At 33.2% G+C, this 26,357-nt stretch overlaps 1 protein-coding gene across 1 annotated transcript; it reads right to left on the bottom strand.

The window, feature by feature from the left end:
- Positions 1-231: 231 nt before the first annotated feature.
- Positions 232-26,357, bottom strand: LOC140063662 (lysosomal cholesterol signaling protein-like). The gene is made up of 14 exons (XM_072110106.1): positions 26,303-26,357; positions 24,853-25,261; positions 23,377-23,767; positions 22,836-23,004; positions 22,068-22,223; positions 21,465-21,548; positions 19,254-19,462; positions 18,483-18,573; positions 10,540-10,711; positions 9,878-10,164; positions 9,023-9,183; positions 8,608-8,658; positions 6,517-6,657; positions 232-4,272 (listed from the first exon to the last, which is right to left on the bottom strand). The coding sequence occupies exons 2-14, from the start codon at positions 25,241-25,243 to the stop codon at positions 4,023-4,025; spliced, it is 2,553 nt and encodes an 850-aa protein (XP_071966207.1). The 5' UTR covers positions 25,244-25,261; positions 26,303-26,357; the 3' UTR covers positions 232-4,022.

The following is a 26,357-nucleotide window of genomic DNA, read 5'->3' as shown; positions in this document are numbered from 1 at the left end:
TAGTTCCTCCACCAGAACAGGAGTGAGTCAGCCACACACCCATGCCGATAATTGTTGGCTCTTAAGATACGGTAAACGGCGCCCGTTAGGACATTTGACTAGCTATTTTGAATACATTCATTACTATTTCAGAATTGGATATCATGTATTCTTGTCTTCTTTATTTTATTTAGCAATCATCAAAGTAACTACCAATGTTATAGGCTGCTGAAATCAAAAGACAACAAAGTATTTGCATGTGTACTTTTTTATTTGTTTATTTAAACCAAGTTTAAGAGGATCAGCCACCAAGGGAACTTTACTGGTGACCCTCAGGTACAGTTATATAACACAAAATCCACAAATTAAAAATTCAGCACCTAATAAATAAAAGATAAATAATAAAAATCAACATAAGTAAAGGATTTAATTAATAATGTATTGTCCCCCTGAAAATATAGTTCTAATATGCCATTTTAATGTAACATAATAGTTATCCACTTTCACCAAAAATAGGAAAAATGTATTTACCTGAAAAAAACTGTAATTTAAAGCAAAAATGGTCAAATTGGCTGTCAGTCAATGGGTTTTTGGTTGAGTTTAACCATTTATTTTGTCACTTTTATAAGTAAAAACATTTTTGTCGTTATTTTTCTTCGGAAGTGATTAACTTTATTAAAACAAAAAAATAACATATTCAAAGTCTGATTTAAATAATTTTCATTGTTCATGTTTTTGGGGGAACAATACATCTTTAAATACATAAATATATTTTAGCAAAGCACCTACAAATCGAGGAAAGCATAACAACATGAAACTGTCTGTAGCACACAATAAACACATCATGTTTTGAATTATTAAGAGCCGTATCTACTGCATAATATATAATAAACATCTATTTAAAAATAGATTAAAATATTAAATGTACTGTATATACCAATTGAATTGTGCTGGTCCCAAAAAATTGTTATACCAGTGAGTAGTTGTCAACAAAAAACCGTGAACATTAACCAAAACGCAATGTGGTCAAATGGTCAAGATTTATGGCAGACAACTCAAGTCAATACTGGTCAGTCAAAAGAGGAATTTATTTTGTGTTGCAGCTAAAAGATGCACGGCAAAAAACGGTTAAATGGCCTTCTAACACACAATTAACGGGATGTTTTTAACTGATATCTTAAGATGTATTGTCCCCCTGAAAAAAAATTATGCCATTTTATTGTCACATATTATTTATTCACATTGATAACAAATTGGATGCAAATTTAATGCAAAATATAGGCAAATTGCCTGGAAGTCAATGGGTTTTTGGTTGAATTTAACCGTTTAATTTGTCTTCAAAGTGGCCTAATCAATGTTTTTGGGAAACAATACATCTTTAGATGGTTATTTAAAATGTGTCCAGTAAATTATTCACACATTTTTTGAAGGAGAAACATGCCCTTAATCATTTAAATTGTTATAGGCCTGTAGTGAGACATTTCATACTTCATGATCAGCTTTAAACATGAAGATTATATGAATAAATACATTATTTCATTTAAAAGTCTGTGGATGGAATCCGGTTACTTATACAGTATTAGGTCTATGTACTGTTTCCTGCTGCATATCTGAGTTAAACCTATCACACATAATACATGAATAAATAAATGTAGCAAACTAGATAAACATATAACATTATAGTTAATTCTACCAAATCCTGGTTTGCAGATAAATAAGGCATATTTTTAAATAGTGACTGGATAATAATATACCAATATTATAACATAACAAGAAATAAACAATAAAACAATATAATGTTTGTTAAGGAATATTAACATCTTAAAACAATAAGTGTACACATTATTTTCTTTTCAATAATGGTAAATTGATCATTTTAAAATAAAAATAATGGTACATACTGAGTAAATAAATTATTTAAAAATAAAAATAGCATATATACATGTTAAAATAAACTTGAAATGAAATACAAAATGGCTTTCAACAAATATAGCAGAATGTTCACACACCTTTTAAACTCTACATTAAATAGTTTCTTTAAACTTAATAATAGTTGGAATATGTACTTTTTTAATCGTTCTATTAATAGCAGAATAACACAAAAACTACTGGAAACGCCAGTAGCGGAAACCTGCATAGCTTGTCCCTCGTAGAATCTTTATCTTTATTTATCAACCACCCATCCACTCGGCATTTTGTGTAAATGGTCATAAGAAATAACAGAGTTTTATATTTTGGTTTTCCACTAACTGCTTACTGTTACCGCTCGTCTGTGTAAATTGGCCTTAAGCCCATCATACTGATCTAATAATACTGTTATACAGAAAATAAGATGTTTACATTCAATAAAATTTGTTACATAATCATATTATACATATTTATCATTATATTCACTTATGACAATCTAAATTCATTACACTCAAGGTATATCAAAAAAATAATTTTCATCTATCATCATACTATAATGCACAGTTTACAAAACTTTGTGCTAAAATGGTTTTCAACTGTGCACATTGAAATGACAAATTACACATTCCAATTTAGTTTATAACTGTTGAAAATAAAAAAAATTGTATCTTCTATACCTATTATCACCCATAGGTATAAAATTAGCTCCATTGTTCAGAAATAAAGATTTTAGCCTTGTTAGCACTACCTCCAATTAAATGCATGATGGCAGAAATCATGCATGGCAACTTATGGAAACAGGAGGTGTAAAGCATAAAATATGTGCGAACATTTCAACAAGTTGAACATGTGTGTCTGGGTTCAAAATTTGTGCAAAATATATGCGCACTATGGTGTGCGTCATTGTGGGAAATTGCAATAATTTCATGACCAGTTCACGACATAGGTGATTATAATTTGTGCTTATAGGTTGCCCATGCCGATGAAGGTCGAAGTGTTCAGGCAAGGCATAAACTTAGAATTCATAATAAAATGTTTTTCTGAATCTTAATATTAATCAACTTTTTAAAGTTGACTGAAACTGACTTTTGTAGAAATGTAATCCTAGCACATAAACAATTTCAAAGGAACTTAGCACTATTTGTACAAGTGCTATGCATTTGGAGGAATATGAAACAATGTTAGGAATGAAAAAATAAAATTTAGGCCTGATTTGACCTTTGACATATAACTCAGCTGTTCCTACGAAAACTTCATATTATTTTCTTTTTCAATAGCTGCTTAATTTTACACAAATTGCACCAATTTTACATTTTATTTACTGTGGGTTTGATTTCTTCATGGATAGGAACATTAAAAAATCTAGATGAACTGAATTTAAAGTTAAGACAATAGGCGGCCCGTTTAGACCTACAGCGTTCTTATGGTATATAATTTAAAATAACTTGTGTAAACTATAAAAAGATAAGTGGAAGCCATAACTTCATGGGTCTGAACACACCAAATATGCTTATGTTTATATTTTCCGTAATAATTTGAATAAACCACAGGTCGTTTATTGTTCATGACGGTTTATAAATATGGTACCGTAAATCTTCTAATAGTAACCCACACTCTAATAGTAACCCACACTCTAATAGTAGCCCCCTTATAATAGTAACCCTAACCACCTTATAAGTCAATCTATAATAATAACCCACTACTCTAATAGAGTCACACAAACTTGTGATGCAGCCATATTTTGAAAATAAGGAGATAATGCATGTTGATCTCGAGAGTGGGGGAGGATTGAGTGCTTTTGAGTTTATAAAATAAAGTTAGAGTTCAACCAAATTTGTTTATTTTGCTATGAGTTGCTGACCGGAAAAGTTGGGGGTGGGTTACTATTTTCAGGTGCCTAATTTAAAATTAGTACTAGTAATTCACAAATCTAATAGTAACCCCTCTTCTAATAGTAACCCACCTTAAAAAACAATCAAAGAATAATAACCCATAGTTACAATTAGAAGATTTACTGTATACGTAATTGAGGTGTCATTACATGTACCTTTATGTAAAGCGCCCAACTATCATCATTCACATTAAACCAATCGAGGGAATGGTGAATGGTTACAAAATGCGTGAATCATTCACCATTATTCCAAGTCACTTTCAATAGATTCAGTAGTATCAGAATCAGCACTTGAGGGCGACGATATAAACTCGTACAAATAATTGCAGTCCTCAAAATCGTGTTCTTGCATTACATGCTGAATAATACGGCCTTGTATAAGACGCTTTCCGTAATCCACAGCATCAGAACGTTCTGCCGTGAGTCCAACATCAACTAGCCAATCAACAAATCTGCAACCTTTAAATACATTGGTATATGTCTTGAAATGATATCTAAAATAAATGAAATAAAAAAATTACTTAATTTTATTGAAAATATTCACTGGAAATCAATTAGGTATACAAAACATGTTCATATAAATAATTATATTTCAATAATCACAGAGACAACCGAGAACTGAAACACTCAAATCTTGCTCACAAAATACAAGATGAAAACAATTTATATTTTTGTAGTAAAGTATAGAACTGCATTTGTTCATAGCATTATCAAATCCTTTGTTTATACTGTATCTGAAAGGGGAACTACATAGTACCAAATGACCAGTGCCTACCCTGTCGTGTATTTTAAACTTGAACTCTGACCTCTTAACCCCCACACTAAATGGACAGCCATTAAAAAACATGTTAATGAGTATTGAGTGAGTTACATAGGGATATCCTCTGAATTTCTTTCCTAAACCCAGCCTATTCACCAGCAGTTAGAGAATATTGTGACCTTTCAAATGTTGTATGTTGTCCTTACAAATCCCTGGTTCCTTTAATGCAGAATCAATGGTTAACATCCTATGTTATTGTTTACACAAAACAAAGCAATAAAGTAACCTGCTTTATTTTATTAGCCTGTTAAACTGTCAACACCTGTTAATTGATTTTGAAAAGGTGTGATGGTGTGAGGTTATGTTTGTTTACTTGTTTTTATGGTTTTGATTAAATCTTTTTATTTGTTTTAGGAACATGTTTATTGTGAAAAGTAAGCCTTAAATAACAAGAATGATGAATGTGTTTTAAAGTGTGATATGAATGGGAGATCATACTATTGGGCCATGGTCAAATTGAAAACATAACAGTAATGGATGCCAAGTATAAACATAGGCTGTGTTTATACAACACATTTCTTATTTACATGCATGTTCCTATGATGCGTGTTATCACAGATCAAGGTTAATCCCCTAATCTGCATTGTTCATACATAAAAAATGAACTACCGTTGAACGTTCGTGTGCTTTGTGAACAGGAAGTTTCGTCAGATACAACAAAAAATTAATTGTGTTGGCCACGCCCGACCGACCCCTAAAAAAGTGATGAAAATGAAGGTTAGCTTTTTTTTTGTGAGCCAAACGGCAATCGTGAAACCAAATAGTGAAAATATATTGTCTTATTCGCCGAATTGGCGAATATATTTCACCTCTGCCGTCGGACGTGTAAAAAAGAAGTGTGCAACCAACCGTGACTCAATCATGTGATAAACGGAATACGTGATTATCAATTTTGGGGGATCAAAGTTTTAACTAAATAAACGCTTTGATTACACAGTGGTTGAGGCAGGTTTTTAATAGTTATCACATTTTTAAACACCCTGATAATTAATGGACTCTACCAATGTTGATCTGTAAAGAACAACAGATCGTACATCGCACGAGGTTGTTGAGGCGGTGTTTTTTGGTTTTACTGTACAGAGTACTACAATCCGATTACGAACTTGTTAAATGAGTCGCCAAGCAAGTAGCCTATACATTTAATAAAAATTTACCTAAGATTGTCGTAAGCTCTTTTGTTCAAACTTGTTATTTATATAGAGATATAATCCACCCGTTCCGGCATGCACGTTAGGCCTCTAGCCTAGGCTTACTCCTCGCGATCGATCGATGTCTCTCCTGGTGGGGAATTACTTTAAAAACGATAAGATATCAGTCCTTCCTGAATACTGTAGGCATAGGCTAGGCTGTTGATTATTACCATGGAGATGACATAATAATTAATATCCGACGAAAGCTGGTTAGTAATATTTTATTACATTGGAGAGGTCAACTTGTCCCCCGAGGCTACTTAAAAGGCTACTTCAGCAGCTCCAATTGGCCAAATTTGGCCGGTCGTCAAGTAGCCTTTTCAAGTAGCCTTTCCAGATGGTATACCGGTACTAATTACACGGAATCCATTTCTGTTTATACAACGCGCCAACGTCAATGAGTGTAAATTTAGCGTGTTGTATAAACGGGCCTATAGAGACTGTAGTAGTATTCCTGGTCTACTGTTGTTCTTTGGAACGCCATTCCATACTCAATCAGGAATGCTTAATCACTCGCCACATTCAAACAACTCCTCAAATCCCACCTTTTTAATTTGCACATTCAACATTAATTTTTGTACTTTTTACATTGATTTAATGGGAAAACAAACAATTCAGCCAAACATTTTAAAGTGTGTAAATGCAAAAAAATGTGGTAATTTTTGCAATTGTTTTTATAATATAATTGCATTTTATGAATTTGAATAAAGATACTTTGATTTACCAACCTTAAATTTTGAACAATTTCACTTTTACATTTGTCTACATGGTGAACAAGGAATTGATCACAGGTGTGGAGTACATCTGAGCTTAGGTTAGACGGATCTTGTAGATGAACTGCTTGTACACCATACAACAATTTACGAAAGCTGAAAAACAAAATTGACAATTATCAATACACCCCTCCATAAACTGGTATAAGGCTGTAAAAATTATTGTAGATCTAATCAAAGATCACTTCATCTGCAAAATTAATTAAAAATTTAGTCCAAATTATTTTTAATAATAATAATAAATTGATTGCTAACAGATAGCAGATAAACATGGTATGTATTTTATGCTGTGTACATTTACTCCTTTATAGTTTTTTATTTTGGGAAGTTGGGCGTGGAAGAACTGGGTATGAAATGCAAGGTAGGATAGGGGGTAGGATAATGAGAAGTGCATTATATCATACCATGTGCTAATAGGTTTAATTTATCATTTCAGATGCAAAATTGAGCATCATTTAAATCTGTAGGACATTTTCTTAGTTTAAGTTTGTTATTTATTTTCCATCGATATATTTTTATAGTATTCCGAAAAAAATGATGAATTATAATAATTTGTATAAAATGATTTTTACCTTAAAATGCTCACAGAAATATGAAACATTTCATGAAAAGACAAGATGGTGAATTGAAAATAATTGAAAGTAGAATTTTTGTAACAGACTATCAGGTCAATGTAACAAAGGTATAATGAAACTGTGAATGTTAAAAATGTAGCATGAATCTCTCACTATGAAAAATGGCACAATGTATTAATTCAATGATTTAAATTTCAGAATTATTTTGGGAGGAAAAAACTTAGCAGAATATATATATATATTAAATATCTATCATTTATTTTTAATAATCTATTTTTAGAAACAGGTATGAGATACTTGTGAAGCAGGAGCAGGCTTGGATTGGGAAAATCTTTTTCTATTAACAGGGCAAGAATAATGTTTACAATACAAAACTGACGACAGGAAAACAGGTGTAAGAGAGTGTGAATAAAGGCCAGTAGTTGAAACAGACAACCCCAAGCAATTAAAACAATACCACCTCACACTTTGTGTTTACAATACAAAATAAACAGACAGAGAATTTACCATAAACAAGTACATCACAGCCATTAAAAGGTAATAAATATGTGGAAAGATGGGAGAGGATTTACAAACAAAATAATTTGTTTATGGCACTATGGATGACCCTGTGTGGATGCAGTTGAACAGGGCAAGGAAAATGATATGTTGAACATTAATTCATTAAAAATATTTTAAAAATTTAATAAATTATAATTATTAATAGCTGAATACTGTACCTACATAATTTTATTATTGAGTTTCAAAGTCTATTGGAAATGGAAAAAATATCTAATTTGTCTTTTATTTATTGTATACTCAAATTCAATATCTACAGTAATTATTACAAGAGCTTCTTGTTATGCTTTGTAGGTCATTTTATTAAAAAGAATGTTAACCCTTACAACGCGAGCGGCAACTATACTATAATTGCCAAGATCTATGTACGTTGAATCGCGAATGGCTACTATAGTCAGCCACAAAATATACAAGAATTAAATTAATTAAACACAAACATAATTGCTTATTAAAATAAGCATTTTTTTAATATCATAAAGTATTCTATATTATTATTCTTATACTATTAGTCTTTTTGTTTTGTACTAATTTTTACAAATATATTAAAAATAATTAATCATCAATTATCACCATCGTTATTTAACTTTAACACCATTTTCCTTTGTTACCACAATGTCGGTGGAATTTTGATTTCATGTTTATGGAAAAAATAGTGGTGGATGCTTTTGCATTATTAGTTTAACCCACAATACCATAATGTTATAGATGATGTAAATGAATTCAAATCCACAATAGGGTGTACAAATGTATAGTTGTATGTTGTACCTAGTACCTGTGACAAATTCAGTGTTTGAAAAAGTGCGTACCATTTTGCGAAATGACCATTGAATACAACTACAACCCAACAACAATGTGATAACTGACAATGGCAAAGCGTTTACATAAATAATACATGCACATATAGACTACAAACCCGCTAACGAAATCCCCAGAACGTTGCAAGAATATTCCACTGAATTCCATCCTTGAGGAGTAAAGTATGTGTTAGGTTTGAAAATTCACAAAAGAAAATATATATTATAGAGATTTTAATAGGCAGTGTCAGTACCTTTGTCCTTTGTAAGTCAAAAATAATAGTTACTATTGTCCGACAATGGATATTACAAAATGTTGGCTGGAGCGTTGTTGCTAAATTAACCATTAAATACAGGGTGGAATTGACCATCACTACATTGTTTCTGATTTGTGTGAAGTGTAAACAGAAAGAAATTCTTAACTAACGACACACATTTTCTGAATGTTTCTATTTCTATAAACAAAAAAACTATGCAATGCAAGAATTGTACTACTCTATGACTACTAAAAACGAAATGATTTAAAAAACTTACGTTTTAATGAAGGGTATTATAACATACTGCTTATCAAAAGCAAATACTGCTAAAACAAAAAATCCTTGTCCATAGTTAAAGACACTGTCTAGAAATTCCAGTTCTATGTAGATACCAGACTCAGTGTTGTTAAATAGCTTCCACATACAAAGAAACAAACCCTGAAAGTTGAAAGGAAAAGACAATTATTTATAATTTATTTACATATGATGAAAACAAATCAAGATTTTTGTATAACAGTTCTGCATAAAAATACTCTGTAGCTACTATGTTTCACAGCCAAAATCCAAGCACTGCTTTTTTAAATGAATAGCATTCGATTAAATATGGAAGTGGGGAATTATTGAATAATATGTGTTCTAAATATACTATAATAATCAATGTTTGTATTCCTTGAAAATGGATAATGTTCTATTCAATCTGAGCTTTGCCTTTTTTTTTATTAGAGCACCCTTTGAATTCTTTCTCTTTCAAGTATTCTCCGCCTTTAACTTAGAAGATTCCATAATTGTATACTCTCAGATATAAGCTGTATTTATGTTGATCTTGAACACTAGTGCACTCTTTTCCAGGGGTACTAATTTCAACATTGTTTAAAGTGAAGAAAGGAAGTAGAATGCTAAGTTTATGTTAACTTGCAAGTGACCTATAGCATAGCAAAGTGCACAGTTATGATCAGGCCTTCATTCACAGACTATCACCAGGGTTTGGAATCTTTATCATGAAACTGTTCCATTGTACAAAATTTGGCCTACAAAAAAAAACTTGTCATACTGCTGGAAAATGTTATTTGCACCTATTATGTGAATGAGGGATTTTAAGAATTGTTTAGTAAATAGGTACTCGGTTACTTACCAAAACCATGGAGAGAATAAGCAAGAGAAGGAGCACCAGATGTCGACCCATCTGGTGAGTGGCAGACTCTGACATGCTCATGAATAGGTTAAGGTGTTGCCAGTATCTTTTTCGCTTTTGCAAGATACTACGGCATTGATCCCGTTGTTGTGGTGAGCATTGCGTAGCCCCTGAACACATCTGGATATTCAGGTTCTTTTTGTGGTCTTTGCCAATATCTTCTATGTCAATGACTCCTTTTGTTTGGTATGAACTGGTGATCTTTTCTTGACTTGAATCACTATCATCTAAAAGATTACATGTGTCTTATTTATTACTTTAAAGGATCAATGAATGGAAGCTGAAAAATAAGATACTGTAGATTCAACCTTATACAGCCATCAATGGTTATAGTATAGAGAATAGACTTCTTGTGTGCTATCTTTGCTGGCTGCAATGGGTTCAAATTATTTCAGCTTTAATCATTATTATTTTTATTATAATAATAATATTTACATTTTTAGGTAATGCCTCTTAAGCTCTGTCTACACTATTAAACTGTATGAGACAAAAAAATGTGATGTACCCATATATGGACATGATGATATCATATCATTACCATATTTTTGTCAATTTAGTTTTATATTGTAAAAAGAGCTTTACAAAACAACAAGTATAAGTACCTTCATCTTCTGAAGACTCAAGTAAATTATCTGATTCAGGATTTCGCACATATGACTCGCCACGTAGTTCTTCATATTTAGAATGTTGGAATCTATCACGTCGTTGTAGCACCACCAACGGGATAATCGTCAGCGCAATATTCAGTATCAAAAACACTGATGATGTTATTAACTGTATTAAAACAAAAAAGTATTCAAAATAATTTCTTCAGTGAAATTTCTTTTCATTTAAACACTGTATTATTATTATTTTTGATAGATTTTAATGCCTGCATGTTAAAACCGCTAATGTCTGAACAATCGTTAATGTAGAACAATCCATCGCTAATGTAGTAAAACCTCCAGCTTATGTAGAAACACTCAGTGGCATATTCAGGATTTTGAAGTTGGGAGGGGGACGGGAATTTGCAACTTTGCCGACAAAATTATTGTCATTATCTGTACATATACCTGATCAATATATGTTCTAGGATTGCATAGTCATGAGTCATGTTGTCTTATAGGGATAACGCTGCAAAATTAAAACCAAACCAACATTATCTGTTAGTATAAAGAAAGAATTAGGAAAATCTGACTTGTAGTTTTCGAAATATAGGGTCTAAAACATCGCGGCCTCAGTCGACAATTCTATTAACTACGCCATTTTTGGTTAAAATAATTACATATAATTACGTTTTTTAGTAATTTATTCTATATATCACCATTGGAAATATCAATAAAACATGTTATTAAATGCTTATAAAATATATAAAGTTGTTTACCAGAATTAACAGAATTCGGGCAAATTCATTGCTCTAACTTTGTGTAGTAACGATCAGAGAGATTCATGGTACACGCGCGAGAGAAAACATTCCGCTGCGGGTGATTCGCATCCACCAATCAAATCAGCTAGAATCCAAAATCATTCAACCGTGAGCAATGCCAATCGCGAGAAAGCTCAGTTTTGATTGGCTTACGATGACATCATATCACAAAATGGTGGTTTTGTAGTTGAGCCTCACGGAATATTCTGTTCCAAAAATGAAATACATGGATATTTTTTATGGTATGTGTGCTTTTTCTTTAAAAATTTTGAATAATGAAGGCCTCATATCGAGAAAAAAATTGGGTTTTTGGCACTTATAATAAATATATCTTAGACAAAAAAGCACATGGCATGTGGAAATATATAATCTTAGCGTAGGAAGACATACAAAAAAAACAAGGTTGAATATGGTAAGGTCACCGGTCCGTTCAAAGACTTTTGAGTAAACAATCTAGTGCGTACGGCCGTATAGATGCTACTGTAGATGATAAGATATTTTAACCACATTTTTTACGTGTTTGGTTAGATGTAATGAAAATAAAAAATAGTTGATCTGAAGGGAATGATATGATATGTAAATAAACAAACACTCAAAAGAATTATGTTTACAGTTCTCAATTATTGTCAGAATAATAGTTTATTCTTATTTTCCTAACTTAATTTTTTTCCCCGGCACCTTTATTTGCTGACGGACGCGATGATGTGCCGACTGACACAAAATCAGGGGGGGGGGGGGGATACGCCACTGGAAACACTACAGATTATGTAGTAAATAAAAATCAACACCAGCTAATGTAGAACGGTCAACAGTTAATGCAGTTACTATTGCCAGCAAAAGTAGAAAATGTTATATATTTTACAAAACCTATGTCTAAATTTGTTAGCTATCAGTCTATCCACCGGGTAGTAACAAAGTGCGAGGCAGCGAGGCACGCGAGGCAGGGAAGGCATGCGAGGCAAGTCAGAAATTTATGCGAGGCATCGTTTTACCATCATCAAAAAATGCGAGGCATCATTTTATCATTTCTCAAAATTGCAAGGCAGGAAATCACCGAAATTGAAGTAGCCTAGGCCTAGGCCCGCTAGGCTAGTTTCCTTTTGCACCTGCCTTGTAATTTAACCAAGGCTTTATCCTGAATACCACAGCTTAGAATTAGTAGGCCTACTTTAATGAAGAAAAATCACATAAAAGTAACAATAAATCCATTAAATTGGTGATTTTACAGACGTTGTTTTTCTCGCATTTCGCACACTCAATGTTCAATATTTTGGTTTCTATGGAACGCCAAAAGAGCAAAATTAATTAGAGGGCTAAAAACTCTGTGGAATCCATTTATATTTAACGCATTATTTGGTGAAAATCAAGTACAATTTCAATAGATTTTGTCACTGTCAGTAAGGAAAAATGTTACTGTTGATAATGTACACGGTTTCGTTAACCTTTTAAAGAATAAAATAGAAAAATTCATCATAATATCCTTAGTAGGATGTCCTAGGTCTAGACTAGGTAGTGATGTTGATTTAGGATCGATTATTATTCTTTGAAAACAGAACAGTATCAGCAGTAACATATTACAACATTTTTATTGACAAATTAACAAATATATTGAAATAAAACGTGTTTTTCACCAATAAATGCATGAGAAATTGACGCATTCCACTGAGTTTTAGTCCTCTATTATCGTTGCTCTTTTGGCGCTCCATAGAAACAAAAATATTGAACATTGAATAAGTGAAATTCGCGAACAGTGTGCGAGAAACACGCCTGTAAAATCATTAATTTAAGGATTTATTTGTTACTTTTTATGTGATTCTTTCATTAAAGTACTCATGAGGTATACTGCTAAGGTGTGGTATTCACACGATAAAGTTAGTTATCAAATTTGGAGTAAAAATACAAGCGAAGGAAACTAGCGCCAGGTTTATTAGTACGTACATGGACAACAATAAATAAAAATCGTTCGTAATATACCTAGCTTACTAAAACAGGAATAGTGTATCATTATTAAATATTACACCAATTATTATTTTATCAAAATTGATTAAATTATTTTCTACATAGGCCTCTTATCTAGGTTAGGGCTAAGCATATTAGCTAAAGTTTAATTTTAGGCCTAGTATTACAATTGTCGAACGTAAGTCTTTTTTCACACGCGCTCCAGAATTCTGTCGCAATTTTTTTCTTTGCGGCATGTTATTGGATCGGCATATCAGTTACCTTTTATTCACCGCCAGTTATTGAACTTGTCCTGGCAATCGCTGTTCACCTTATTTGCGAGAGAGGTACACGTGTTGTTCCTAGAGAATGGAATGTCAAAAATGTCTTTGGCACGCCGCTCAGAGAGAAGTCTGTGCGTTGCTGCTGAAACCACGTGCTATAGGAGGGGAATGCACCACAATCCTCTGAGCTGAGGGCTGAATCATTCCGCTACCTGCTAAATAGTAAAGAGGGATTGTCCATCTCTCGGGTCTACCGGATCTAGGCGCAGTGGTGTGACAAAATATTATTTTCACTCTGCTATGTTCGAGAGACATGTGAGTGAACACGCTCAAAATGCCAACAAACATTGCAATCATTTGATGAGTGTGTCGCTATAACAATTATTGTTTATCGAAAGTTGAAGACTGTCGTTCAGATTTTTGAACCGTAGTTTGGGCACTTTTGTAAAAGTAAAATTTGACACGATATGACTTGAATGAAAAAACAATCGTTACATAAAAATAAACAACATGATGAGTGTATACACGAATCTATTTAGATACGCTTGTATCGATTGATTATTAGGCCTATAATATATCATAATAGCATGTTAAGATATGCCTCGCACCTTTTTGAAATTGTAAACTATATGCCTCGCATGCCTCGGACTTTTGGAAATGATAAAATGATGCCTCGCACAAATATTTGGCATGCCTCGCTGCCTCGCACTTTGTCAACACTCCTATCCACCTATCACAAGCTACCGACTTTCAAAAAGTGGCCATTTCATCACACGCCAGCCGCGTAACAAGGGGGTCTTGTCAGGCGGGGGCAAAGAGGGGAAAATCCTTGAGCCACAGCCCCCCCATGGTGGGGGCTGTGGCGAAGCGAATTTTGGTAAATGACACCCCTAGATCGTCGGAAATGGTACTCTCGCACATAAAATTCATGATAAATGGCGCCTAACTAGTAGTAGTTGGCCTGGAAATAACACTCCCATTTATTGCACAGCAATCAGCAAAATGATCGTACATTTTCCACCGTTAAAAACTCAGGTGACATAACATTTGAACATGTGAAAACCCAATCTAACATTGGATCCGCACCTGGCAAAGGTAGTAATTTTTCCGGTTAGAAGACTGAAACAGGGCCGTAACCAGGTTTGACGGCGGGGTGGATCGTTAAATTGTTTAGTGGAACCATACCCTCGAATTTTTTTTTCTCTATAGGCCTATGTATGGCCGCAAATCGCATTTCCGGCTAAACTCTTTTGTTTATGAACTATATAATTTGGTGAAATTTCCAGCCCACGAATTTCAATTGCCGACCTTAAATTGTCAGAGGAAGGCATTCTCTTGCCGACCGAAACTAGGCTAGATCCCTCCTCCCTTTAAGCCTCCTAACAACAACATGGTACATTAAGGGATCGTATCATTGAGACTTTAACAGGCATATTCACCATCATGTGGTGTTTAGGTAACAAACCATGGAATTAAGGTGATCCCTGAATTCACTCAACCATTGCACCTTGCACTTGCGTGAGCTGCATGCTTTCTCTCTATACTATCAAGCAGCTGGCTGGGCACGTCACACGCACGCAGAGACCTGTGTAGGGGAATACCCTTTTATGTCAAGCAAACAACTATGCTCTGTGCCACGATGTTCAGCAGTTATCAAATAGAATTTATCTTGTAAATTTAGTGTTAGGTTTTTATATTTTAGTTAAAATATACTTTATTATTCTTATGTCGATTTATATTAATTAAATTTATTAAGGCTTGACTAGACCTGTAGTAAACAATCGTAGTGTTGTGTTAGTATGCCTGTGAAAGATTGAGTATTGGAGTGACAGCCAGCCACGAAAGTACGTTCATTTTGCTGATCGCTAGCGCGTTACATACGATTAGTAGGAGTGTATTTTTTTAAGGTGGCCTCACACGCACAGCGTCACAATTGTGTATGAGATGCCCGCGATGGCGGCTTAGATAAAAGACGCCAAAAACCACAGTCAACTGACCGCATGTTAATGTACTGATAAGCAGTGCGTCTTCCCACGAGTTGTCAGTCAGGATTTTGTGTATTTCATATCATCTTACTTGAATATCATACTGTACTGTGACTCATTTGAAGCCATATCATATATCGTATATATTATTCTTATCTTATATTTTCTTTCTTCTATCCCTTCTTTGTATTTTATTTTATTTTTTTTAAATTTTTTAAGTTCTTTAAATTTGACCAATTGACGTTTGATTAACGCTCGAGGGAGGAGTAGAGCCAATTACGAGCTATATATATAAACAACCGGATGGGCAGACTATAAATAAGTCGCACGAGCGTATCAAATATACAGTATTTACTGTCGAATTATAAGTTAATTTACTTTTGTGAGATTGTTATAATAGTTGAACTTAAAATTTTATTGTTTGAGTTTTATATCGTTTATTTAGTTTAATATTGTTTATTTTAAATACATTTTAATTTTATTTATCGTAATTTTAGTCAATTCCAAATTTCCCCCTAAAATGGAATCCGAAAAGCTTGACGTTACACAGTTATGCTTAAAACACAAAATTCAAATGACGCCCCTGTCCACAGAATGTGCCCTTATAAAGAAGATAATCCTTTACCAAAGCGAACAAAACGTAATTCTCCATATTACCAAAACGATGCCATTTACTTTAGATTCCTTGAAAAGAGTTTTATTATTCCTTTGCGACATCCGTCCAGCAGACCAACTGACAAACCTCAAATTAAATACCCTTTTACACATTGGCAGTTATTTATGTTGTTTCGACAAAATGTCCTCCCCCATTATAGATTACATTTGGAAGCATAAGAGTGAACCAGCCCTACTTGACTTTTCCACAATCGACCTTTCCATTAATCTAGACGGCATCGCCACTTGTATACCAAACACACATGAATTTCACAGACAACATATTTATTCTATGACCCTCCTGCTCTTAGCAATTACAAAAGACATCAAAGCCCCACAATGCACAGCATTTTTTTCAAGAGTCCGACAACAAACAGGCATCATACCCCAAGACGAATTAAAACCTAGCGAACACTCACCATTTGGATATGTTGTAACTAAATATAAGAAAAAACTATATTCGCACATTCGTAACATGCAGTACCTGGAAAATAAATACCAAGATACCCCCTGCCAAATTTGTCAATGTAACCCCGAAATTAAAAACTTTCATACTGACTGTACAATCAACAAATGCTGCGGAACATTTTTTCACAAAAATTGCCAACAAATATCCCTCAACAAGAAATACCAATGCTTGAATTGCGGTATGGTATATTTGAATGAGATCCCTTACACAACTACCTACATGTTGGACATACCGTGGAGTGCATTCCGTTTTTATCGATTATTATATAAACCCACCGATTGATTTCAATTTATCCTTTATAAAATTTTTTTTTCTATTTCAAATAATTAACGGGAGTCGACTTCTTGACCGATGTTTTTTAGGGAAACCCAACCGTTGTGATGTTTATATTTCGGTAATCCGAGTGTAGCATGCCTCCAAAGCAACGGACCCACAATTATGTCGATCTTGAAGAACACTTTTGTTTTTTTTATATACATTTTTTGTTTTAAAATTTTATATAAATTCCGGAATTTTTATACCAAATTCAATTTTAATTTCATTTTTTAAAGAGAGAGAAGAGAGAGAGTGAAAGTGATAAGGTTACACTTCAGAGTCAATGGTTTTGGCTAACTCAATTTTTGCTTATATGTATAATAATGTTTTTTTCTTTTATATAACTTTAATTTTGCATGCCACTATTATAACCATTTTTATATGTTAAATAGATTAGAAAAAAAAAAGGGAAACAGAGGGATGTGATATAAAGATATACTTTTATATTTAAGAAATTGACCTTTGTATCGGAATTCAGATAGGTTCACAAACTTGACCCAGAAAGTCCAAAGGAGAGTTTGTCCAGATGTTTTAACGACCATTTAGTTTATAATAGAGTCCCTAAAGAAAACACTTAGCTTAATTTTGTGACTTTCCCATCGTTAAAACCAGGAGTGATCGACACTATTTAAGTACAGATTTGACAGTGTCATCCATCACAGAAATACCTTATGACACCGTTAATCACTCCCACTTAAACACCCCTGGATCAACTTAGGACCAATCGTTACCCTCACAGATGATGTAATGACATTATGCAAATGAACTGAGCCAATATACCCCCAGGTTTCAGAAGGGCCCAGACACACCTTACAACCACTTCTCCAGAAGCAGACCTACACACACCACACCTCACTGACAGCATCATTGATCGTCCGTTCCTTATGTATACTTATAGTTGTATATTGTACTGAAGTATTATACTGAATAAACAATATAGTGTTACGACAGTCAAGCGAGTTAGAGTCTTTCATTAGTACCTCAACAACGCAACATTATATTACACTTGTTACCCAGCCCGATCGAACGCTTCTCAACCCGGTAAAATCCGCCAGGGGGGTATTCCGCCCCCCCTGCCCCCCCGCCTGTTACGCCACTGTCACACGCATCACCATCTCATACTCTCTAAAATGACTATACATCGTAGGCAATCTCCCTAAGTTTGTATTTACTACATAAGATGTTGTTAACTACATTAACTGGAGGTTTCACTACATTAGAAGTTGATTGTTCTACATTAACGGTTGTTTCAACATTAGCTGGTGTTTTCTACAATAGCGATTGTAACATTGCACACAATTATCAAGATCATACTCTGACCACAATCTGGTTTGCACCTATAGCGTGGTTCCCACTTGGATGCAACAATGTAGGTGAGTGAGTTGACCAATCACATTTGCAGTTCAGATGATTCATCACATCGTGATTGGTTATGCCCTCATGTTGCGTTAAGTGGGAATCAAGCTTGAGGTATCATCATCATCCTATAGTTTACCTGTGACCTGCCATAACCAAACACAGGTGACAGCATATCATCGTTTAAATTACTGACACTAATTAAAACTCCAACTACAACCATAGGTACTCTGAAAAAGAAAACACAATAATACCCTTTTTATTTAAATTCATACTATTATATATTTTATTCACTTTATGAATTTTTGCCTTTGATGCTTTAAATATGTAGTAATTTTCAACCACAGTTTGAACTTTGGAGAGAAGTGATTGAATCTGCCAAAATAGCTGGGAGATCTATCTGTTGGACCTAGGCTCTGAAACTGCCTTTACATATTAGACACTCTTCATCATTGAAGTCCCTCACCTGGTCTGATCCTTTTTTACAGTGCCATGAATGAGAATGGCGCTAAAAAAATCATTAATCAGATCATCAACAAAGTTAAATTAAGCTTTGACCATACTGAACTTTGGACAAATTAACCTAGTTGCCAGCTAAAATGACAAAGGAAAATCCAATCCGAACACTGGCTACAATTCCCTCAGGGTTAAATAACCAAGTCCAATGGTAACTTTTACCAACAGCTGACTGCATAGTAGAACTTGATCTCTGTAAAACTAACCACGCTGCCTAAAAAGTCCAATTCAAACATGCAAATAAAGTTAACACATGACCTTCACCAGGTTAATTGCATGAAAATATCCAGATGCGAACAATAGTCAAATTTGTTGTTGTCATTGGTTAAAGTTACCATGGTTAAATTTCAAGTCCAGTGCGAACAAGGCTTTAGTTTACTAACGCTTTCCTTACCCCCATCCATAGAAGTAAATCCAGAACTTGTTCTGTAGAACAAAGCAGGTACTACGGCATCGCAACATACACAGAGACACAGCTACCATTGCTGTCCAGCACCGAGAGCTGAAGACACCCACAAGGAACACAGTGTGTTGAATGAGATGTTGCCAATATACACAGTTTTCCCATGACATCATTAGGATATAACCAATACACATCAACATCTATAAAGTAACAGATTAGAAAGTTTTAATTATAATAATCTCTTCATGAACAGCTTCAGCTTTAAAATACTAGAGATTAGAGAAGGCAGCAAAAAACCCAGAAGTCGCAAAGTGATGACCCGAAACTATCTTTACCGCTGGCGGTTAAAAATTTAACGATGATATCAGAAATGTTGTTTTAAACCCAAGACAGAAATATGAAACAATATTGTATAGGCCTTCTAAACTGTCGTGGTACACATGGAACAAACAGCTAGGGTGAGTAAGAGACAAGGAGTTAGTGCATTTTACATTGTGTCTGTATTCCTGAAATAAGCATAATTTATATATAGAGAACCTTGTATACAAGAAATTTAAACAATTGGAAATACAAATAAACTATACATAACAAGAAACAAAGTGTTTTGTTAGCGCAACCTTAAATATTGAAATTGATGGTGAATTTGGTATTAATTTGCTTCCATAGTAATTAACTGTATGATGATGATAATGGACTATTACTTTAAATCCTACAAGATATTGACGAATTGTTTAATTTTTGTACACTAAAAATGTATCTATTGCGCATTAATAGTGTAACAAACACTACTTTTTTTTCAAAGATAAGGACTCCAAATTGAATAAATATATAATTTTGGATAAGATACTAGTTATGTAATTCAAATTATGAAACAAATAAAACACTCTACAGATATTATAATATTCAGATAAAAAGACTACTTCCTTGTTATATAAATAACTTCTGTGTGTTTATCAATATATATGGAATACAGCTGCATAAGATAGTGAGAAAGAGTTTAACAATTAGACTAAGGCCCTGTTTCTGCTGCCAACTAAATACCGTATATTATACGGTATTTTTTGAATACCGTATATATACGGTATATTTTTGGCAGCAGAAACTGCGCTCATAAAAAATATACCGTATTTTGTATACCGCATTTTCCCCACAAAATTTGTGGATAAAATACGGTATTTACAAATTTATACCGTATTTTTTGTACCCGTTTCTGCTGCCAATAAAAAATACCGTATTTTTTTTTTACATGACAAAAGGTCACCATTCGTGTTTTTATTTTCTGTCGCTGTTAGCTGCTTTACACACATGTATAGATATATTCGGCGAAAATGTGGAGCAAAGACGTCACAGTTTTACTAAATAAATGTGTGTGGGGAAACTAAAATGTCTGACCAACTAAAAGGTAATAAAAGGGACAACCACATTTATAAAGACATTTCTAAAAAAATAAAGCAGGAGTATGGAATAAACTTGTCTCCAAAGCAAGTAAACTCAAAGCTGAAGAGCCTGCGAAAGCAGTACAACATTGCAAAATACAATAACTCGGGGAGGGAACGAATTAATTGTCCCCATTACGATGTTTTCTGTGCTCTCACAACATCTCTATCACTAGGGCTAGGCTGTTGAAAGTGAGACGTAAAACTTCCTTTATTGCGACTTTTAATTATCGATCAAATTAATGAATGGCAATTTGGGTAAAAAAGATGAAATTTAACACGACCACCCAAGAAGTATTGTTAGCAGAAACGGGGTACTAAAAAATACGGTATAAAAAATACCGTATTTTATACCGTATTTTGATACCGTATTTTGAGCAGTTGCAGCAGAAACAGGCCCTAAAACTATTTGTCTGTTATTTCAGACAAACGTTTGCCGATACTATTATGCTAACCGATTTTTCTAGATAAACGGCAAACAGGCTAGGGGTATTGACACAAGTGGGTAAAAAAAGGTCAGCTTATGCAGGTTGAACTCTATTGTTAGTTTTCTTCATATAAATATTCCAATCGGTGTGAATACTCTTTTTGTATGCAAAGTGAGTGATATCAAATTTGTATCTAGTTCAAATATACTTTACAAAATGCTGTACAGTATATCCAAAATACCAAGACTAATAAAGTTGTTGTATATTTGTTAGACTATGTTAAAGACTGTATTTAAATGTGATTATTAATAAAGGAGTTTGGGACCATTTTAACTTACCTGTGCAAAAACTAGATTTGTAGTAAATTGATGGGGAAGCAACAGATATCGCTTTCCAAGTATATAAATTAAAAGTATCCAACACTATAAAAGACAAAAAAAAAGTTTAATTTGTTAAATTAAAATTTGAAATATTACTTTTATTACTGTTTATTAGTGGTGCTGCTCTATCTATCTTCTTCAACGTGACATTATTTCTTTTACATCAAATAATTTTTCCCTATTTACACTACTTTATGCTACTACTACATTTTGGCCAAATATTGAAAATAGTGAATGAAAAATTAAAATCATCATCATCATGTTATCTAAGTTTAACATTATTAATCATCATCCACATGATTATTACAATGACAATTGAAATAATATTTTAATTATCATAACAAAATTAATACGATCTTCAAATTTCTTCACTAAATTCCATTTGTATTATTTGTTGTATAATATGTATAATATATATTTTTATTCTGAAATAAAGTGATCAATCAAAACCATTATGACCAAATGATGATCAATATTTATCATCATAATTCAGATTATTACAATAAAACTAAATTTGGATGGACATTAAATTCATTGCTATATTATGGAAGAATAACCTACGCAGGATCCAAAACCAATCCAACATATATCATATGAAACAGTCTCCAGGATCATGTTATACATAGTTGGATCCACTACAGGTAGTGTTACCACGGTTGCAGTTATAAACATCAGTGGAGCAGACACAAAAGTACCTAACACCATAGTTGTTGCGATCTATTATTATAACATAAAAAAAAAAGATTTTTTTAATTATTATTATTATTATTAAAATTATATACATTGGATTGAATTGAGCAAAACATAATATGATAAAGGTCTAAAAAATATTTCATGCCAACATTACAAATATTAATTTTATAAATCATTACAACAGGGCCACTAAAGTAGTTTAGAAATCAAAATTAAGATTTTAAAACGAGGAAAAAATGATGACCTTTTATTTTCCCAGTCTATTATGCCAATACAAGTTTTAAATGTTTTTTTTTTTTTTTATATTTACTTGACTATTCATAATGTTGAATGGTTTGTGTGTTAACTTAATATAATTTTTAATTTATATTATATTTATCCTTTCCGTATTTTGGGAGTATTTAAAAAAAATAAATCGAAATTATTTTGAGTTTCCCTTGTGTCAAGTAAATATAATACAAGTAATATCATCATACGATATGTTAATAATTATGTATTTAAAATGATTTATTCCTTTCAATGAAACATAAAAATGTAGCACTGGGGAGAGACAAGAGCTATTATTATGGTTTGATGATTATTTATGTTTTATGATTTTTCATATTCAATTATTACAGCAACTGTTATCATACTCACAACAGCTGTTGCTACCCCATAATAAGAAGAAAAGATAAAAACAGTTGGGGCTGCTGGAATGGTGGCGTACAGAAAACCATATGTACTGAAATCAGTTGTAAGATTTGCATCATCTCCTCCTGGCTTCATGGCATATACCACCTGCCTCGTTACCAAAGGTAACAAAATTCTAAAATGAAACAAACATTGTTTGATTATAATAAAATTAAAAATAAATCAAATCTATTTTAATTACCATATTTAACAAAATATTTATGACAAATAAAAAGGATATTTATATTGCAAACTATTCTATCTCTATCTTCGCTATCTCGATCAGGAAACGGTACGCCAAGAAAAACTTGACTTATTTTGTATGACATCACTGGGCTGTTCGATTGACCGTGTTCTCTCAGGGCGCGTGTGAATAAAACGCTGGTTCTCGTCGGATGAATCGTGAACAGAATTTAACCACCATAGTTTTTCTGCCCAGATTTTCAATGACATGAATGAAATTCAGTACTGTCATACAGATATAACTAAATAATTTATTATAACTTACAATTTAGCTGCAATTAATAAAGTTGGCGTAACAAAGAAAAAGCCAGTATCCTGTCGAATCTTTCCCACCATGTTTAGGCCGAGGAAAAAGAGAGCTGTCGCCGAAAAGGATGCACTTAACGTCTCCAGTATAGGCTTAATCAAACTCGGAACAGTTTGGCTAAAGACGTAGTTGCAGATGAGTCCTATCAACACCATTAGTACTACTGGATTGGATACAATGCCTTTGATCACTTTCAATATGACAGAACCACATGCCGTTGATGTGCCTCTGTTTTTCTGGATCTCTAGGCAAATGAAGCCGATTGGGTTGAGAAGAACGAGTGAAATCGGAGCGAACAGGTACAAGTATGGAATGAATTCAGGATGACAATTTTGATACAAGGCAACAACTGAAAAAAGAATAGGAATAATGAAGAAATTTCAATTATTGTTATTTCACAACACAGTGAATTTAAAAAACTTAAATGGTACTACAACAACTATATGGTGCATCCAGGGCATCATCAAATCATATAACAATTTCTATAATTATTATTATAGTTTTATTACCTCTTTAATATTATACTGTCAAAATGTCAACATACTAATATAATTATATTCAAAGTTTACACAAAAGCAAACATTAACGCATACTGTACATGAAAATCAAGCAAATACAATCACATGACATGTTTCTATACAATATTTGATTGAAAGAAAGACATAAACCACACTTTTTTAACATTTACTGAATTATTTCTTGGCTTTAATATAATTTAATCAATATAGTCGAAGATGTCCTAACTTTTACAATACTTCATTTTTGCTGACACAACACATTTAGAGAGTTTACTTTATTGACAAACCAGCCTATAAGGTAGGTACACAAAATACAGAACAAGCACTTTGTTTGGTTAAGTTATGTCTACAAAAGATATGCTTTGTCATACCATCAATATATTGCAGGTTCAAATCCCCATGTAATGCCTTTACTTTTTTTATTTAAAACATTTTCACATACCATCCAACAGCAAACAAATGACTAACCAATTACAGAATGGGAAATGCATGCTTTTTAAACCGAGTCTCATTTGAGGGCCAATTTACACAGACGATCAGAAATGGTAAACGGAAAACAACATATAGAATTTCTTGACCATTTACAAAAAGCAGAGCAGTTGAGCGGCAACACAATCAGGATACTGTAGATACAGATTCTATGTGGGATAAGCTACGTGGTTTTCTAATACCATTGCTGCTCGTCTGTATAAATTTGCCTTTATAGTGACATATTATTGTTCATAAAAAAAACTGTTTGGTAAAGCTTGGTTCCTACTTGGAATGTAACACAATGTGACTTGACCAAACACAACTAACATTTTGGCTGATTAATGACATCTGTGTGCATTCAAGTGGAAACCAAGCTTAACCAAACATAGCAGCAGCATAACAACCACCTAGCACAGTGATTATTAATAAAAAAAAATGTACTTACTAATTGGATAGCCGAGTGCAAAGTCATTACTCTGTGTACTAGCAATCGCATATATTCCAGCCAAACCAATATCATGTTTACGTCCAAGAATCACAGTAAATATAAACACTAATAAATACACTATAATTTTCGATACAAATATGGCTGTCCAGAAAAGCCAGTTAACTTTGGCAAAGTCCAGCTCCACCATAGATTTGAGTAGTAACGCTGGCAAGGCGAAATACGTGACAAAAGTGCCGAGGCCATTAGCGTGTGTATTGTTTAACAGTTTAACACGGCCAGACACGTAGCCGAACAGAATAATAGAAAAGCATTGAACAATGGCAGGATACAGGTTTTTAAATGTCTGTCCTAAAGGGTTGTCAGCATGTTGAACACTTCTGTTGAACATTTTAGCAAAATGTTACCTCTGAAGGAAAAAATATATAACTGTATAACATTTTATAAAAAAGATACAAGTCTAGCTGGTTAGCAAGTTTTACCACTGGTTTATATAACGAAACATTACCTACTGTATATCAGGTAACTACTGTATTATTTCTGTAAATGATAATATGGTTTAATATGTTTTAAAATAAATTGAGAAATTAGTCAGATGTTTTGCCCTACTCTGACATATTGTTTGTACTTTATTATACTACTATACTGATATTGAAAGAATTCACAAGTAATTCTTGGGTGGTACTCAAACACACAATGTACAGATCACTAGCATGGTGCTCATACTGTACAACCTCTAGACCAAAACATCTGACCAATTACTCAACACCCTGACACAAAGTTACTCCATAATACTGTTACAAACAATTACAAAATAAATTGAAACATTTAATACCCTATTCTGACATGGTCAGGACATTGAAAACACTTACCAGTAGACATTGTTATTATGGTACAATTCTCTTACAAGCTCAGCTCAACAGTATTGACACAAAAGAATTACTGTACAAATAAAGCCAACATTTGTGGCGATTTACAGGCACCCAGTCAAAATAAAAACTGGCGGCGCCATACATACACTTCCCATTTTTACATTTTAAAGCTGACTACAATACTCATATATTCAGACTAACACTTTGTCTACACTACTATCCAACTAGTTTGACAAACAAAGTGCGATGTGCCCAAATATGGTAGTGATATGCCCAAATATGATAGTGATATGACATCATCATGTCTATATATGGGCACATCACATTTTTTTTTGTGTCACGTAATGTTTGATGATAGTGTAGATAAAGCTTAATGTCGTTTAAATATCGTTGCAATAAAAGTTGGCTGTCCCCAAAGACAAAAAAAAATATAACCATTGGCAACAAAATTGGGCAGGGCAGCGAAAGGATGATGCATGAAATTTGTGGATATAAATATAAATAAATAAATACAAAATAAAAACATCTGATGCCAAGGCATTACCTATAATTAAAGAAAAGATAACGTACAAACTTACAATTCCGTCATGTATAGTAGTTTTTGGCAGTGGTCTGGTTAGCACGATTAGAAAT

Source organism: Antedon mediterranea, chromosome 1 (assembly GCF_964355755.1).
Source record: "Antedon mediterranea chromosome 1, ecAntMedi1.1, whole genome shotgun sequence".
Lineage (NCBI taxonomy): Eukaryota > Metazoa > Echinodermata > Crinoidea > Comatulida > Antedonidae > Antedon > Antedon mediterranea.
Note: the sequence above shows the minus strand (reverse complement) of the source record. Positions and strands in the feature narration are given on the sequence as shown.